General features: G+C 34.5%; 2 protein-coding genes and 1 long non-coding RNA gene across 3 annotated transcripts in view; all 3 read left to right on the top strand.

The window, feature by feature from the left end:
* sez6l2 (seizure related 6 homolog (mouse)-like 2) overlaps nt 1–14,504 on the top strand; it is a 37,199-nt gene extending 22,695 nt beyond the window's left edge. Inside the window, exons 15-19 of the mRNA XM_680990.9 lie at nt 1,796–1,987; nt 2,183–2,221; nt 2,322–2,439; nt 9,404–9,515; nt 11,448–14,504. Coding sequence (XP_686082.5) covers nt 1,796–1,987; nt 2,183–2,221; nt 2,322–2,439; nt 9,404–9,515; nt 11,448–11,477 — 491 coding nt within the window. The 3' untranslated portion in view covers nt 11,478–14,504. The remainder of the gene's footprint in view (nt 1–1,795; nt 1,988–2,182; nt 2,222–2,321; nt 2,440–9,403; nt 9,516–11,447) is intronic.
* The window catches only part of LOC137490042 (uncharacterized), an 846,477-nt gene that overhangs the window by 743,234 nt on the left and 84,087 nt on the right, over nt 1–19,156 (top strand). The gene's annotated exons all lie outside the window — the stretch shown is intronic.
* The window catches only part of kctd13 (potassium channel tetramerization domain containing 13), a 13,651-nt gene continuing 10,924 nt past the window's right edge, over nt 16,430–19,156 (top strand). The window contains 1 exon segment of the mRNA NM_001077151.1: nt 16,430–16,588. The gene's annotated coding sequence lies outside the window, so the exon portion shown is untranslated.

Below are 19,156 nucleotides of genomic sequence, written 5' to 3'. Positions count from 1 at the left end.
TTTATATTTATATTTTCAGTTGTTACTGTAAATGGGAAGTTTTAGTAATGTTCCCTTGTGCTTGTGTTGTTTTATTATTACATTGTATACCTTCATTTCAACAAAAATGATTTATTGGTTTATAGAATTTAAAGCAATTTATTATCTATAATTTGTCAAAATTAATTCATGCATATCATTTGATTTTTAAATACACTGAATAAAATAAAAATGCAATTGAGCAAAAAAAGGAATCTTGCATACACTGTAAAACAATTGCTCTAAAATTCTGCAGTATCATTGTAAATTTTGGTTGCACGTGTAAATTGAGAGTAATTGTTAATTTACATTGCACTTGCAAATGCCAGTAATACTTTAAAAACTGCTAGTAATGATGTACATTTTACAGCAATTTTTGACAGTTTGGTGAAAGATTTAAGATTCTAGAAAAACTTTTCAATGTCAAATTACTAAATCATACACCACTCAGCAGGCATAGGACGTCAGCATAACGTCAGATTGGCAGTGTATCCCAATGTCGTGAGGACGTTGCATTTTGTTTGAAAATGAAAATCGTGTTGACGTCAGAACTCAATGTCAGCCTGAAATCAATGGCCAACCTAAAATCAACCAAATATCAACGTCTATTGATGTTATAGCTTGACATTGTGTGGACAGTACCACTATGATGTCTATCAGATATAAGATTTTGGTTGCCATACCTGACGAATAAATGTCAGGATTTGAAGTCAATGTGATGTTGGTTTAAGATGATGGCTCGACAATGGATTTTGGTCACTTTCCAAAACAACCTAAAATCAACCAAATATCAACGTCTAATAATGTTACAGCTTGACGTTGTGTGGATGTTACCACTATGATGTCTATCAGATGTTGGATTTTGGTTGCCATACCTGACGAATAAATGTCAGTATTTGATGTCAATATAACGTTGGTTTAAGATGTTGGCTCAACGTTGAATTTTGGTCAATTTGCAAAGTTTTCGAATAATAAATGCTATTCTCATGTATCCAACATACTGTATAATAGTTTTACAAAACGTTTAGCAGTAGTCAGCAGTAATAATTATCATAAATGTTTCTAGAGCATCAAATCAGCATATTGATTACTGAAGAATCTTATGGTGATATTATAGTTTTAGCAGCCAACTACCCTCAAAGTTTTGATCGCTAGTAATAGTTATGGACCCTTTTCACATTTCCGAGTTTCTCAGTAGCAGATGTCATTATAGTTGGGCAAACTTAGAGCATAGTGAATGGGAGAGTACAACAATATTTACATTTTTTATATTTTTTATTCCTATTCGCTGAAATAATTTAAAAAAAAAACTTTCATAACAAGAAAAAAACTGATAACGGCAGCAAGACAAAAGAAAAACATCAAATTTACTGTGCTGCCCATAGACTCTGCATTAGAAATACCTCGTATAAACAGTAATTCGTTTTTGGAATTTGGTGCAAAGAGGATATATATATATATATATATATATATATATATATATATATATATATATATATATATATATATATATATATATATATATATATATATATATATATATATATATATATATATATATTCACATAAATATACATTAACAAAAAAAAACACTAATTTATGTTAATTAACATTAATTTATAATTAAAGTCTAAACATTAAAAACTTTCAAGGATTTAAGATGCTGCTGACTTTGTCTTGTGAAAAAGGATTCATATTACAGATATTATGCAAATTTCTCTGTAATGCACAAACCTATAAACCACCTGTCAAACCGATTCCCTCTTTTTCCTCACAGTAAAATATGATCCATGCCCAAACCCGGGTGTGCCAGACAACGGCTACCAGACTCTGTACAAGCACAGTTACCAGGCCGGCGAGACACTGCGCTTCTTCTGCTATGAGGGCTACGAGCTCATTGGGGAAGTGATCATCAACTGTGTCCCAGGACACCCATCTCAGTGGAACAGCCCACCGCCCTTCTGTAAAGGTGTGTGGATTAAAACAGAAAACCGAAATTTCACAGGAAGGCAAATCATTTTCACTTCAACTGGATATGCAATAAAAAGGGATTAAAACAGTATGAAAGTTTTTAAGTAATCCAAGTCTTTTTATACATGTCCACCACTGTAGAGTTGCCATTTTTATCTGAACAATTGACAAAGAATTTTTTTTTTTTTTGCAGTGGCCTATGAAGGACTTCTGGATGATCATAAATTGGAGGGTAACGTTGATTATCATTGTATCTGTTATTTTCATTAGTTCAGCAGTCTGGCTAGTTCTGTCACGTAATGATGTGAATGTTGTTTACTTTGCTCTTTCAGTTTCTCAGTCATTAGACGCCTCCCATCAGATGCTGAGTGAGAACATTGCATTGGCTATCATCCTGCCAATCATTCTGGTCATCCTCCTGATTGGAGGAATCTACATGTACTACACCAAGTGAGTTTTTTGAATGCATTTACTCATTGAATCCTATTCACTTTCAAAAACATCCAGAGTTCCTCATTATGAAGTCATTTTACAGACTTTCATATATTTAATTTTCTCTGTTTTGTTACAAACACCACGCTGGCAATAAAAAAAGAGATTAATACAGTATGTGAAACTTCTTATGTATATATACATTTAGCTTTTTATGACAAAGATATGACAAAATGGGGAGGATTCTAACTTGTTGACAGTTTTGGGTAAAAGTTACTTTTAATATAATATATTAAAATATTGTGAATGTGGTAAAGTCTGAAAATGTGGTAAAAATCAGACGAGGACCTTTATTTTTCTCGATTGCTTTTCAAAACACTGTTGGTTGGGTTTGAGAAGTGGGTGGACGGGTCAATTTGTGCTTTTTAAAACAGTATCGGTTGGGTATAGCGAAGGGGGTGGGTGGGGGGTTTGGTCATTTAATCAGTCAGTCAGTCAGTCGATACCACCTTCTGCTGAATTTACATGAGAAGAGCCGGGGCGAATGGCACTCGTGGGAGAAATTTGCAATGTCAAATGCATACACAGCGGCCTCTTGTGGATTTGCGAAAACAAAAACTGCAAAAAAACAGCTCCTGGGGTGTATTTTGTGATCTCCAGAAATGGATGTAGGGGTATGTTTTCAGAATAAGCCTAGGTTATATTTCATTCATTCATTCATTTTCTAGTGGGCTTAGTCCCTTTATTAATCCGGGATCACCACAACAGAATGAACCGCCAACTTATCCAGCACATTTTTTACGCAGTGGATTCCCTTCCAGCCGCAACCCATCTCTGGGAAACATCCACACACACATTCACACACACACACACACACACTACGAACAATTTAGCCTACCCAATTCACCTGTACCACATGTCTTTGGACTGTGGGGGAAACCGGAGCACCCGGAGGAAACCCACGCGAACGCAGGGTGAACATGCAAACTCCACACAGAAACGCCAACTGAGCCGAGAATCGAACCAGCGACCTTCTAGCTGTGAGGCGACAGCACTACCCACTGCGCCACTGCGTCGCCTTAAGTTATATTTACTGAAAGTATTTTGAAAGTATGTTATGCTATTTTTGCAGTTTTTAAAGATTATGATTGGCTTATGATTGTTATATGATGCTTTTAAAAGCATTAAATAAAAGCCAAATAAACTAGCCCCAGTAGACTTAAAATATGCCACTTCATAAAATACATACTTCACATCTCCATATGCATTATACAGTTTCTCTTTTTTTTTGACAATCACTTAATATTAGAATTAATAAAGATTTTGTTTTAATCCCTAACTGTTCAACCTAATTTTTCAACATAGGCGTGGAAATAACAAAAACGCTTCTTATGCATAGATTCAAGATTGGTCTCATTTTAAAGAAAACACTTGTCAAGTTAACAAAAGGTATGTGACTTTAAGTTCATGAAAATAATAAAACAGTAAATGTATATATTTTTACATTACATGTGTATTTTACAACACCTCTTTTAGCCTAAATTTAAAGCTAAATATCGGAATAAATGATATTCAAAATCTGAAGTCGATGGGCTCTATTTTAATGTTCTAAGCGCAAAGTCTAAAGCGCAGGGCGCAAAAGCATTAAAAGTGTGTCCAAATTCATTTTTGCTATTTTAAGGACAGAAAAATACACTCTGCGCCCTGACGCATGGTCTAACAGGGATGTGCTTATTCTCTTAATGACTTATGGGTGTGTTTTGAGCATAAAGTGCATTAAACCAATCAGAGTATCAACTCCTATTCATTTTAAGAGTCAGTTTAGTCACACCATGGCGTCTTAGTTATTTACATGGCTGACTTTGTAAGTGGAAAAACTGAACATTTCACTAGCGAGAAAACAGCTAAACAAACCATCTGCAGCGAGATGATTAAGAACAATCCTTCTCCATTCAGCCTTTTTACTTTCACTTTACTTTACTTTTACTCTTTACTCCTTATGTGGATAAGAAAACTCACTCCACTGAAGACATCCATAGTCTACATATTTAATTTAGTTTAAACGCAAAGATTTGCTTCAAAACTATTTTTACATTTATTTCTAATTTCCAGCAAATGAATACATGAACAATAATAACGAAGTGTGGTCAAAAAACTGAGTTATATCCAAACACACGTCCTATTCTTATGCCTCATATGGTGATGCATAAATCTTTAAAACCCGACAGACAAATCTAAACTAGTTTTTTTAATTAAACAAATATAAATATGCATGTAATAAATAATACTGCTAATAATAATAACATTATACAAATGCAAATAGTTATGAATAAACTGAAAAAGCCCCCCGAGATGAAGAAGTTATGGAGATGGTTTTTATTTTCATGTAGAAAATAATCATTTTGTAACATTTTAATCTTTTATTTTTTTCATTTGTAAACATATTTGTGTGTTACTGTACATCCTGTGTGGTTTAAGCAAAGTGTTTGGAAAAGTTTTGGACCTGCATAGACACGCACTCTGCCCACATTGGTAGTCACACATTGGCGCAATTGGATTTGCTATTTCAACAACATGGGGTAAAGCGTGAAAATAACAGTTGCACTGGTCTTAATATAGCAACAAATCTTGCCATACACTCCCTATTGCTCAGGGTGTATGATAGGGTCTGATATCTTAAAAAATGAGCTTACAATAGTTTTTTGTTTGGGTGCAGTACCAAACATCAGCACAAGATGACTAATAATCATCAGTCAAAATCCATCTCAAGATATGGAAACTAGATACTTCACGTTCTCAAAAGATATATAGTTTTATACTGTATAAACACTACAATATTAGAGTTTCAAAATGTAAGGAAATATTGTCTCACTGTTTATAGGGTAAAAGCAAGTAAGTTTTGATCTATTAGTCTTCCTACATAGAACAAACAAACAAAATATCTAGTCAAATATTATGTACTGTCATCAAGATAAAATAAATCAGTTATTAGAAATGAATTAATATTGTGTTTAGAAATGTGTTGAGAAAGAAATCTTCCGCTAAACAGAAATTGGGGGAAAAAATATGCAGGGGGGCTAATAATTCTGTCTTTAACTGTATGTTTTTAAGCTATTTAAGAGTAACTAACACAACTGCTGTTTATTATTACTATGAATGATTAGGCATTAAAGAGCAAAAAATACAAGTTGTGTGATTTTATTTTAAATTTGCGTTATCTTATTGCTTTCTGAACTAAATAGAGTGAGGAAACATATGCGTTAATGATCATTTGTCATTAAGAAAGAGCAAAAGTCCACAAGTTGACCAATCCGAAAGCCTGTTTTTCCCCAGGCTTGGTCCAAGTCATGTCTGGCCAACGTCTAGCTGCCTTATCAGATGCTGGGGGAAATTTGTTTTTGTGTTAGTTCACCAAAATGTTGCAACATCTCTGTCTGAGAAAAGGAATAACTGCCATAAACTGCTGCTGCTTGTCTACTATATTAGGCATTATTTACTTTATTTAAGAGAAAACTGGCCTCTGGAACCTGCCATTAAAGGGATAGTTCACCTAAAAATGAAAGTTCTGTCTTCATTTACTCTCTTTCCATTTGTTTCAAACCAGTTTGAGTCTTTCTTTTGTTGAACACATGAAAAGATCTTTTAAAGAATGTTGAAAACCTTTAATCATGGACTTCCATAGCATTTGTTTTTCTTACTATGGATATCAATGGTTACATGTTTCCATCATACTTCAAGATATCTTATTTTGTGTTATGTTGGCAGAAATCATTAAAAATGACTAGTATAGTTAAAAGACATCTAATAGACATCTAAACATAGACCCAGGGCAGCAGGAAGGTTGCTGGTTCGAGTCCCGACTGGACCAGTTGGTATATCTGTGTAAAGTTTGCATGATCTCCTTGAGTTGGTGTGGGGTTCCTCTGGGTGCTCCGGTTTCCCCCAAAGTCCAAAGACATGCAGTACAGGGGAATTGGGTAGGCTAAATTGTCCGTAGTGTATGAGTGTGTGTGTGAATGAGTGTGTGTGGATGTTTCCCAGAGATGGCTTGCGGCTGGAAGGGCATCCGCTGCTGGGAAAGTTGGCGGTTCATTCCGCTGTGGCGACCCCGGATTAATAAAGGGACTAAGCCGAAAAGAAAACGAATGAATGGGTATGTGTGAAGGAGTGTGTTTGGGTGTTTCCCAGTACTGGGTTGTGGCTGGAAAGGGCATCTGCTGCGTAACACATTTGCTGGAATAGTTGGCAGTTCATTCCACTGTGGCTACCCCTAATAAATAAGGCACTAAGCCAAAGTAAAATAAATAAAGGAACATAGACATCTTGGCCACAAGAAGGCTGACTGTGGACCACGAGTGAGCACTTAATGCATGAATAACAATAGTCCAACACTAGACTTGTCATCAAATGAATGAATTACTACACATGTGAAGTCTGTCTAATTTATGTACTTCACTTGATTTTGTATGTTTACATGGACACCAATACTAATTAATACTGTACTCTGATTAAATGTCTACCATCTAAACAGTGATTTTTGATTACCTTAATCAAACTAAAGTCATAATCGAACTAAAGAGAAATCGTATTAAGACATGTGAAGTGTTCTTATTTTAGTCGCAATTTTAAAATGCAGTACAGACAAGTAAACACAGCAATCAAACTATTATCATTTTGTAGTACTTTCGCTACGTTTTGCGACAGGACGCACACACAGCATTAAACAACAAACAATTGTATGGCTTCAGGCAAGAGACCATATACAGTACGCTAAAATCAGTACGCGAGCCGAGTGGTATGTCTGAATTCATAGAATTCAAAAATCCGTATGCGAGAAATACCCGGATGACTTACTACTTCTGGCGAGATTCTGAAGTGCGCATTCCATACTCGCTGCGCTATCCCATAATGCCCCACGAGAGAATTCATGAATGTAAGTGAAGCGACGCAACTGATGCATGTAGGGCACGTGACCATGACAAAATGGCAGATGTAGTACGTCCGAACTCCATTCATACTTTACATATTCATACAGAATATAGAACATACTTTTCCCTTATCCCTTTATTAATCTGGGGTCACCACAGCGGAATGAACCGCCAACTTATCCAGCAAGTTTTTACGCAGCAGATACCCTTCCAGCCGCAACCCATCTCTGGGAAACATCCACACATACACACACACACTACGGACAATTTAGCCTACCCAATTCACCTGTACCACATGTCTTTGGACTGTGGGGGAAACCAGAGCACCCGGAGAAAACCCACGCAAATGCAGGGAGAACATGCAAACTCCACACAGAAACGCCAACTGAGCCGAGGATCGAACCAGCGACCTTCTTGCTGTGAGGCGAACGTGCTACCCACTGCGCCACTGCATCGCCCCCTAACGGAGTAGTACGTTTAAATTCAAATGCAGTACCTACTGAGTAGTAGGAGATTTCGGGCGCAGGCCATGACTGTGCTGAGAATTCTGGAGGAAATGGACATCATGAAGTGCTTTAACTTGAATGAAAAGTTAGTGAATTAAATGGCAGATGTGGCCTGTTGCTTGAGAATTTGTATCCGCCGTCATCTGTTTACACCAGAGATGTCCAAAGAGTCCTTGGGCCAATTTTGGCTCATAGTAACTTTGAATTGGCCCGCCATTCCATCTGAGAATGGTTTAGAGACTGTCATTTCAAATTTAATGTAACCTTTTATTTGTTTGTTTTATTGTTAAGCTTCAAAAAAGCCATCTGAAATTAAATGTTTCAATTTAAATGGTGTAAACGAATCAGATTTAGTTTAAAATATAGCCTAAATATGACGCATAGAGGATAATGCAGAGACATTGGTGAGTGAATCAAGCCAAAGGCAGCTTCTGCTTGACTAGTAGATTCAGCATTGAACTGCACTGTGTTATAAATATAATTGTTTATGTATTTATTGCAATAAATTCTAATTTAAAAAGTTATGCTGCATTTATTTTTTAATCAGATCATAAGAATTAGGAAATTACCCATGGCAGCCTTCATTCCCATGAAATTTATCCCACGGCTATCAATGATATTTGGTTTTTGGCCCTTCATACGAAAATGTTTGGGCACTCCTGGTGTACATGTATAGTGTGAGAAGCAAACTTCTTTTTAAAAACATTAAAAACAATTATGCCTAAAATCACCTATGGTGCCATGACGAGCACCAATTGTTGTGCATAAAAAATTCCAGCAGAGCAGAAACTAGCGTCAAATACTGGCGTAAATGATGTAGTATACCACCACATTCCTGGAGGTCTCCATTGACTGTCACACCATTCACTGGTCTTTCAGTCTCTGCTATTGATGATCTGAATCAGGTGTGTTCGGTTAAGAAGACATGGAAAATCTGTAGTGCTGGGGTCTTTCAGGAACGTGGTAGAGAAACACTGTACTATAAGATGTAAAACGGGAACATGAAAGGAACATTCAAAAAGCAACTTATGTAAAAGGCCTTAACCCTTGGATGCTGTTGAGGATGTTTATATATGTACTTATATATGTATTATTAGGCTTTATATATATATGTATATAAATATATATACAATTTCTTTTACCTTATTAGGAGCTGAGCCCCCCTAACATGGAAATCCTAAAATTGCCCCTGCTGACATCTTTGTAAACATTGTCATTGATAGGCCAAATTTAGTCTTGCTTGAGTCAAAATGTTGGACACGGTATGTTCGCAAGAATATAAGATGTCTTTTAAACACAAAATTGCACTTAAAAACAAACTTATTTACATTTAAATTAAAAGCTGTGTCTCTTTTGTGGCATTGAGAGCCACATTCCATGATTTCCAAATCTGATTCTCTATTAAAATTGCAGCACGTTAATAAAGTCAAAGGTCTCACGTTGACTTCGCAATTCAGTTATTTTTTCTGATTGTTGTCAAAGTCTTCTTCACATTTGCTCTTTATTTAGCTCTCTCGCTCAACACCTCTCTCTCTCTGTCTGTCTCAGTGTGTGTAGGTGGCAGTGGAAGCCGATGTTCTGGAAGTCTCTCTCTCACACCCACTCCTACAGCCCCATTACAGTGGAGTCTGACTTCAACAACCCTCTCTATGAGGCAGGGGTAAGAGCTTATCAAGAAAAAATATTATCAGACAAACTGTGAAAATTCCCTTGCTTTGTTCAACATCATTTGGGAAATATTTAAAAAAGAAAAAAAAATCACAGATGTCGCCTTTGTATCCCTTAAAGTTAAATGTTTCGAGATGGTGTGACCAAAGTCCCTGTAAGAATTAGTCTTTGGTGTCACACAACACGTATCTGTGGGTGCCTTTGATGTTTCCCTTGATGCTTCTTACGTCCTTGTCGCTGCACCAGTGGCAACAAAATTAGGCACCGAAATTCATATGCTGATTCAGTGATCCTGCTTGTCAGAGACTGTTCTCACTCTCAGCTCACATCCTTCAAAAGAAAAGGGCCACATTGTCCTCCGATAATGTCAACAGACTTGACTGTCTTATCAACTGTCTGAATGTAAAGTTGGACTAAGCAAAATTGTTTCTACTTTATAATTAATGTTCTCAACTCACAGCAATACAACTTTTCAATGAGTGCAATTGTTTGTTTTCAATAGTTTATTATTATTATAATTTTCCATTTTCCATATCTGCAATGCCTGTATATTGGCATTTTTTGCAGTCCACTTAGAATCCAACATGGAAATCAATGTTTTCTTTATTGGCATTGATTGTTTTGAAATTAAAATGGCATTAACATGCCTGTGTTTTTATTTCTGTAATAAATATGGCTGTCAAGCCAGGATCTTGATGGTTTGTTGTGGGTATGTTGTTTACATGAAGAAATCTGTGTTACAAGTTAAGAAAAATTTTAATAAACAATTAGATTTTGAGTTTAAATAGTTTTTTTGTCTTGCGTTTACATTAGTTGTACATTTGATTAGCCAAAATTTGCTTTTTTTTTAAGTTTCAGTCTTTTAAATGTGATTATTTGTGATTAATTGCAAAATTGCAAAATTCATTTTTTTTAATCGATTGACGACATACTGTATATATATATTCACAATATCACACAAGTTGCAGTGCGGTGCGATGTATGCAATATTGCATTTATACAACAGTTCTGCGGCACAATCGTGTATATAAAAAAGAAAATCAAACACTTTCCTCCATTTATTCAAATCTGCAGCTGTCATTAGCATGATTCTCTAGCCTAATGTCTAAAATGTCGACAAAACAGGTGATTTTACTGGCATATTAAGATTATAAGGCTGATTGGCATGAAATTTCATCAGTCTAGAGACATTTCCCAGTATTTCTCTGTTTCAATTGGGATTTCACAAAATTAACCCAAAAAAAGCCAAAGCAAAGCAAACACTACCAGATTACTATGGTTTAAATACAGCACTACAACATACAAAAGAGAGAGATCGACTTAGAATGTCACTTGTCAGTTCTGTAAGGATTTGTTCAGCTCTATGAAACTTAAGCTGAGAAAATGTTGTTTTTCTCCCTTAAGGACTTGCGGTCTCTATCGCCATCTTGTGGTGGAGCGTTAACCATTTTTGCTCTGCTCAAAATGACAGGCTATAGATGCCGACGTGCTGTATCTCAGAAATTATAAATATTTTTAAACAGGCTCTGTCCTTATAAATAAACTGCATATTTGCAATTTAAACAACCACATTCTTGCCTCAAATAGCCTCAAAAGTACATTATGTTGTCTAACAGCTGCAATATTTGTCAAACTGTTGTGAGTCTTTTGATCTGCTGTCATTCTATGTGGGCGGAGTAATACACAAGAGTGAAGAGTCCGTAAGAGTGCAGTTATTGCAGAATATTATCAGCCAATCAGATTCAAGAACCAGACAGAACTGTTTTATATATATATTAATATAGCTAGCCTCATTCATTTACTTTTGATTACCACCTTGTAATGTAAATGAGTAGACAATATTGTTATGATCATGAAAATCAATGTATTTTTCCATTATATTGCCCTATAGAAGTGTGTTTTTCTCCTCTTTGTCTTTCTTTAGGACACACGAGAGTATGAGGTGTCCATCTGAGACGGCAGTCCACAAGCAAATCCAAATTGTGGTTTGAATGGAAAGGAGAAGAAACAGAAGGAATACAGTTATTTTTCTCTCTCTTTCTCTCTCTCTGCAAGACTTTCATTTGTTTTCTTCATCGCAACACACAATTCCTACTCGGTCTCTCTTCTCCCTCTCAGCCGGCAACTTTAACAAGTGTGTTTGCTCGTGCGCTTATGCAGGTGCCTGTAGTATGTCAGTGTGTGTTTACATGTGTGTGTATGTCTGTTATTGACTGTAAATGTACACCAGAGTAAGGAAATACTGGAAGTGACAACAAAAAAGGTTGCAAGTACACATTGTAAGTATGAGCTTCACAGTCGGGCATGTTTTGTAACAAGGTTTGGTGCCTTATGGACTGAAAAAGGGATGAAGGAGTGGAAGAGAAAACGTGAGATGGGGAGAGAGAGAGAAGTGAGACAAAGATGAACACACTTTTTTTTCTCAAGAGTTTTTGGCTTGTTTCTACTCCAAATATCTACAAATTATCTTAAATCAAGAAGCATTTTCTAGACAAGCAAACAATATTGTCTTTTTTTAGAGATATAGAGCCAACATTAAGTGAGTTTTTCATTAAAACAAGAAAAATAATCTCTAATAATCATGTTTTTGCTTTGAAGTGAGATTATTTTGCTCACCTCAAACTTGATTTTAACATATTATTTCTGAATTTATTTATTATCTAGAAAATGCTTCTGATTTAAGAATTTGAAAATATTTGGACTAGAAACGAGACAAAAACTCTCAGTAAGAAAAGCTTTTTTTTCAAAGTATACACACACACTTGTATATATGGTTTACAAGGACTCTCTATAGGCATACTGTATTTTACTGTAAAACTTATTTAATTATTATTTTTCTTACCCCTAAACCCAACCCCAAATTTGACCTTCAAAACTTGAATGTCAAAAGTCCCCATTAAGTATAACTTTTAAGTGTTTTAAAATTGCGAAGACACAGGGCATGTCCTCATAAACCATCTTAATAGTGCATCTAGGTCATACTTATGTTAATATACAATTTTGTGTCCTTATAAAACATATAAACAAGTACGTACACACACTCAAAAAATATTTTTTGTGTTTTTTTCAAGCTACTTATTTAAAATGAGCTGATAACACAATTCTTGAGATTTTTGGGGAAACTTAATTGTTTTATGTTCAGTCTACTTATTTGAATATTTAGACTAAATAGATTTGTGTTGGGACAATTTTAGGGTTCCACAAAACTCATTCATGTCGTCCTAACACAAATTGATTAAGTTAATTTAACTTATAACTAAGTGGATTTAACATAAAACAATTAAGTTGTCCCCCCAAAAATCAAGAATCCTGTTAATTCAGCTCATATTAAATAAGTAGTTTAAACAAGCAGCAAAAAAAAAGTTTTTGAGTGCACACACACACACACACACACACACACACACACACACTTGTATATATTTATATATATATGGTTTACAAGGACTCTCCATAAGTATAATGTAATTTATACTGAAAAACGCTTATTAAATCCTCTTACCTTCACTAGCAATTATTAAGAAAGTGTCAAAACACCATTATATTATGATTGTTATGCATTTTGGATTACAATGACATAAGACATGTCCTCATAAACCACTTTAACAGAGTACAACTCATCATACTTATGTCATTATACAATTTTGTGTCCTCTTAAACCACATAAGGAAGTACACACACTTGTATATATAATTTATAAGGACTCCCTATAGGCATAATGCCATTTATACTGGAAAAAGCTTAATATGTCACCTTACCCTAACCCTAAACCCAACCTTCACAGGTAAATTTTAAGAAAGTGCCAAACATCATTGATTTGTTGTGCATTTTGGATTACTAGGACATACAACATGTGCTCACAAACCACTTAATAGAGAACAACTTGTCATACTTTTGTCATTGTTCAATTTGGTGTCCTTTTAAACCATATAAGCAAGTACACATACTTGTATGTATGGTTTATAAGGACTCTCCATAGGCCTAATGTAGTTTATACTGAAAAATACTTATTATATCACCTTACTCTAACCCTAAACCCAACCTTTCCAGAAAACCCTTGACATTTTTTTAAAAAAGTGCCAAAACACTATTATATTATGTTTTTTTCTGCATTTTGAATTACAAGGACGTAAGGCATGTCCTCATAATTGAGTACAATTTGTTCACAGTGATGTTATTATACTTTGTCCTCGTAAACCACATAAACAAGTACACACACACACACACACACACACACACACACACACAAGTATATAATCTGAAATGTTAAACCTATACTCTCATGTTCCCATGTTTGTATACAGACGCATACATCAAGACGAGAACATATTGAATGTAAATATTTTGAATTGACTATCGAGTATATAAAACAGATTCAGTGCCAAAATACATCCCATAATGTGACGTCACCTCGCGTTTCCACCAGTTGCCATAGTATCTCTTCACATTCTTACGTAATAACGAGGACAATGCCAGCATTTCATATTGTTCTTTGCCGTTTCTTAAGAATCTCTTTCTGCTTGATGTTGAATGACCATGTTTCAGAGGAGCCGAATGTCCTCTCGCTTATACGGCACGCAACGATTGTATATTTTACCGCTTCAGCTTAGGATCCATGATCAATTATACTTACCGTCATTGTTATCAGAGTTGATGTTGTTGCATATGCACTATGTCGAGGAAAATATATACAGAAAAAAAACAACTGCTTGCTGTGATGCAGTAATCGAATTGAAATGCTTTTTATAAATTGCATTTTTTTTGTTGTTGTTTTTTTTTTTTACATCTAACTCATGGTTTCTTGTTAATATGCAGTGAGTTTCGTCTTTTCCACTGTGCCATTACCAGAGCCCGTGTCGTGGAGGGCTTTGCTGCATTATAGTATTACTTGATTGTTATTTATTTATCGACATAATATACTTGTCATGAAGACATTTATTTGCTGAGATTTAAGATTAAATAAAAGTCTCTGTTGGATGGTGAATGAGTCTTTTATCTGTTAATATATGCGTAGAGCCATTCAAGTAAAACCTTTATGTTAATGCAAGTCATTATTTGTTTGATGCAGAAATAATTATGTAGTGCATATACAGGGGTTGCACAATGAAACTGAAACACTGGTCAATTTAGTGTTAGAGGTTTCATGGCTAAAGCTATAGCCAAACTTTTGACATTCTAGTTAAAGTGACTGAATAAGCAAATTAACATGAAATAGCAAATTCAGAAAACTCTGCAAAACAATGTGCCTCAAAATCCACTTATAGTATTTAATTATTCGAGAAAAAAAACATGTGTAATTCACCTTGTTGTCAAACTTTTTAAAACTGGACAAATATTTATCTTGATTTAAGTATTTTCAAGAAAGGCAAATGATTGAATTATCAACGGCAATTCAATGTGAGTATTTTTAGTGCTTGGAAATGGGTAGCTCCTCAACATTGATTCAGTATTTTCGGCAGTGAATCAATGCCACTTTGAAATCTGGGGTTCTATGTCTCTATCCCTTTTTCTTTAAATAATAGTCATTTAAATATCTTATAAGTGGTTTAAAAAGGAATCTAAAAGTAATCTAAAAGTAATCCAAAAGTAGTCAGAATACATAAAAAATATGACCTACTAATGTTACAATCTCTACATTTTCATTATGTAATTTGCTATCAGTGACTGCACTCTTTATGTATGTTTTATATGTGTTAAAATGACACGTTTATTTTTAGGATATAAGCAAAATATTCGTGACTTAAAGAATGTTTCTTTACAAAAGAAAATCTCATTCAAATCTCTAAAATGATTTAAATATTAATCTAAAGTAGAGTAATCTAATAGCAGTTCAACAGTAGTCAGAATACATACATTACTTAGAAGTATCGAAAAGACTAACGTCTGCATATTTTCATTAGGTAATTTGCTATCAGTAACGGAGCTTTTTATTAATATTATATATTTTTATGTTTCCTTCTGGAGAAAGTCTTATTTGTTTTATTTCGGCTAGAATAAAAACAGTTTTTCATTTTTTAAACACCATTTTAGCCCCTTTAAGCAATTTTTTCACCATCAATATGCAATAACTTGCCTAATTAGCCTAACCTGCCTAGTTAACCTAATTGACCTAGTTAAGCCTTTAAATGTCACTTTAAGCTGTATAGAAGTGTCTGGGAAAATATCAAGCAAAATATTATTTACTGTCATCATGGTAAAGATAAAATAAATCAGTTATTAGAAATAAGTTTTTAAAGCTATTATGTTTAGAAATGTGTTGAAAAAAAATCTCTCTATATTTGTGTGTGTCAAAATTGCATTCAGCAGAATATGCAAAATATTCTTAAATTTTGTAAAAAAAAAATGTTTCTTTACAGAAGAAAATTCCAATCAAATATCTTATAAATGGTTTAAAAAATTAATCTAAATTAGAGTAATCTAAAAGTAATCCAAAAGTAGTCAGAATTCATTACTAAAAAATATTGAAAAGACTACCCAACATCTCTATATTTTCACCACATAATTTGCTATCAGTGACGGGACTCTTTATTTATGTTACATATATGTATATGTTAAAATTACATATTAATTTTTAGGATATTGAAAAATATTCTTAAATTTTATTGAAAATGTTTTTTCACAGAAGAAAATTCCAATCAAATATCTTATAAATGGTTTATATGTATATTTTTTTTATTTTATTTTTTTTATTTTATTTATTTATTTATTTATTTTCAGGATATAAGAAAATATTAAAAAATTTCGTAAAAATGTTACAGAAATGTGACCATTGTCCTGTTAAAAAACGCCCTTCACGATTGTCTGACTTTAGGTTGCAGGGGCGGGATTATATCGCTTGACAGACGTTGATGCGGGCCAATCAGTGACCGAGGGACACTCCTCGCGAGGTGGAGCAGCCATTGTCAACCCACAACAAGCAAGAAAGAGGAAGAAGACAGTTGAGCTGCGAGACAACAGAGGAAAATATGATTTGTAGAAAAATTATGACGAGTTTATTGTAAAAATACAACAGCCCGCTCGCGAGAACTTAATATTTGATGCACCTTATCGCGGTGGTGACCCAGCTCGGTAAGTGTTTTCCTCGTTGACAGCCATTCTAATGACATCTCGAGCTAGCTGAGAGGCTAATAATGAGCTTATCAATACACGACAGACCTCTTACGTGGTAAACAGATTCTCTACATGCATCTCTATATAACTGTCGAGTCGTTAAATAGCTGCATAATGGTGGGAAATCAATTTGGTGTGGTCTAGACGAGGATTAGCGAGATGTCTCAGCTGGAGTTAAGATCTTTGTGAATGTGTTGACCTAATTCTGTCCATTTCCCCTGGTATCAGGACAGAAACACATCTGTGTGGGGTGGACAGATATTCACAGACCCTCCAGAGTGTCACTAAACCAGTGTTATAACTCGCATGTTTGAGTTTTAAGGGATGAGATCACTAACGTTAGATGCTTTGTTATAGATGCTAAATACTTTGCTTTCTGATTGTTTTCTTTGTTGATGAGGTAAAGTTGGTTTTATATTCAGACATTTCGGATTTCTCCCTAATAAAATAACTTTAAAAAATATTCTAAATGGTAAAATCATATTAACAGCCAATAACTATCAAATTACATCAATGTTCAGTCAAATAAATAGTGCTAATGTTGTTTTGAAGTCATTCTTGCATGTGATTTTAGAGTGAATATTCAAAGTATCGTGGTAATCAATATAAGGATCATGTCACAAGCTGTCACTGAAGTGATATGCGAATATAAAATCAACTTTACCTCAGTTTCTTTGTTTTATTGGTTCTCAAATAGTTTCAGCGCTTGTCACATAAGGTGTGCATGGTTTATGGTGTAATATAACATGTTCATGTTACACTATTTATTGGTTTATTTTTCACTGGTAAAGGTTGTGGGTCTTATTTTGTAGTCCTTTGATGTTCTACCGTCTTAAGTTTCCTTTTAAGAAAAGGGTTTGGCCCAAAAACTATTTGTGATGTTAAGTTTAAAGTACTATAACAAAAGAAAAGATGCATTTGAAAATGTTTCCATAAAATGAAACTAGGGCCGGGCGATTTGGCATAAAATCAAAACCTCGATTGATTGATAATTTGTACTCTATTATGAATAATTATTTTATTTCATTATTATTTTTTGTACAGGTTTTGTACAGTAAATATGCGCACATATTACAAGTGAGATATTTCTGAACAAAGGGTGCACTAATTGATTTAAAAATAACTTAAGGAAACACACACCATCTACTCATTCATTCATTTTCTTGTCGGCTCAGTCCCTTTATTAATCTGGAGTAACCAAAGCGGAATGAACCGCCAACTTAGCCAAATAACGTAAAGTCAGATTTATTTGACGTATAAATTTTTAAAAAGGAAACTATAAAAAGCTTGCGGAGGTAAATGCCAAAATAACAAACAAAACTCAACAGCTAACTAAGTTTTTAACCCTCTTACCTGCACATGAAATTAAACAAATAAACAAATAAAATAACATTCACTTACCTCCCTACTAACCACAAAACATGAGGAAAAAGTAATAAAACAAAAAGGCACCCTCCTCAGCACACGTGTCTCCGTATATCTCAAAGTCAACACTCAGCAATCACTTTTAACAATTTAGCCGAGTGAAAATACACCACAGTTTCTACTCCACAAAATAATCAACAAAAGCCGGGAGAGAGGAGACTCTTAGAACGATGTTCCAGTCCGGTTTAAATTGTCTCCACAAACAAGCCGGCCTCCACGTGCTGGCTGGCTACTGATTCCCCGCACCTGTGCGGCATAATGAAACCTATTTGGAGACAAAGGCGGAGAGAAGAACCACAGGAACCACCTAAATACACACACAATACACACACCGCAATATATACACAAAAACAATCAAAAACCTCACTACTTAAGATATTTATTTATTTATATTATTTTCATATTATCATTTAATTATTTAAAGAAAATACGTAACAGACATAAATAATTATTATTGACATAAGTATTAGTGAACTACTTTCCCATTTGTGACCACAAACCTAGTCATTTATTATTTTTTTTAATTAAGCTACAGGCGCCTGCTAGTATTTTGCTTAGACGGGCTTTTCTTTGGGAGAAACGCGTATTACTTTATTACCTACTACTCGTTTATGTTCTGACCACATTGGCTTGGTTGTAAACTATATCAATAAAGTGTTTAGTCTTTTAAAAAACACTCTTGTAATACATTGAGCCACTAAGCATTGTTCTTATGATGCTTTTCTACAGGAGGAAAACGCGAATTACTTCCAAATACTACAGTCTGTGTTAGTAAATTTAAGGCTATTTATGATGTTCAGGCATAACTCTGTATGACAACGCTTCAGATGACTGTTCTAGAGCCTACAGCTAATCAGTCTGTCAGATTCTGGAGTGCATTACAGCTCTAAAGAAAATTATAATGATAAATGAACTTATATAAAACAAATACATTTATAGAGATGGTATATAAGTATATAATTTCACTCACCTGGGAAATGGAGGCCACGTGAAAGGTTTTTGAGCACAATTAAGTGCACACAGCATGCCATATCATCTGGTAATTGTAAGAAATAATTCCAAAAGACAACTGACTGTGTAAAGCCACATGAAACAAAACAA

This window comes from Danio rerio, chromosome 3, assembly GCF_049306965.1.
Source record: "Danio rerio strain Tuebingen ecotype United States chromosome 3, GRCz12tu, whole genome shotgun sequence".
NCBI classification, from domain to species: Eukaryota; Metazoa; Chordata; class Actinopteri; order Cypriniformes; family Danionidae; genus Danio; species Danio rerio.
This window is presented reverse-complemented; position numbering and strand designations above follow the sequence as displayed.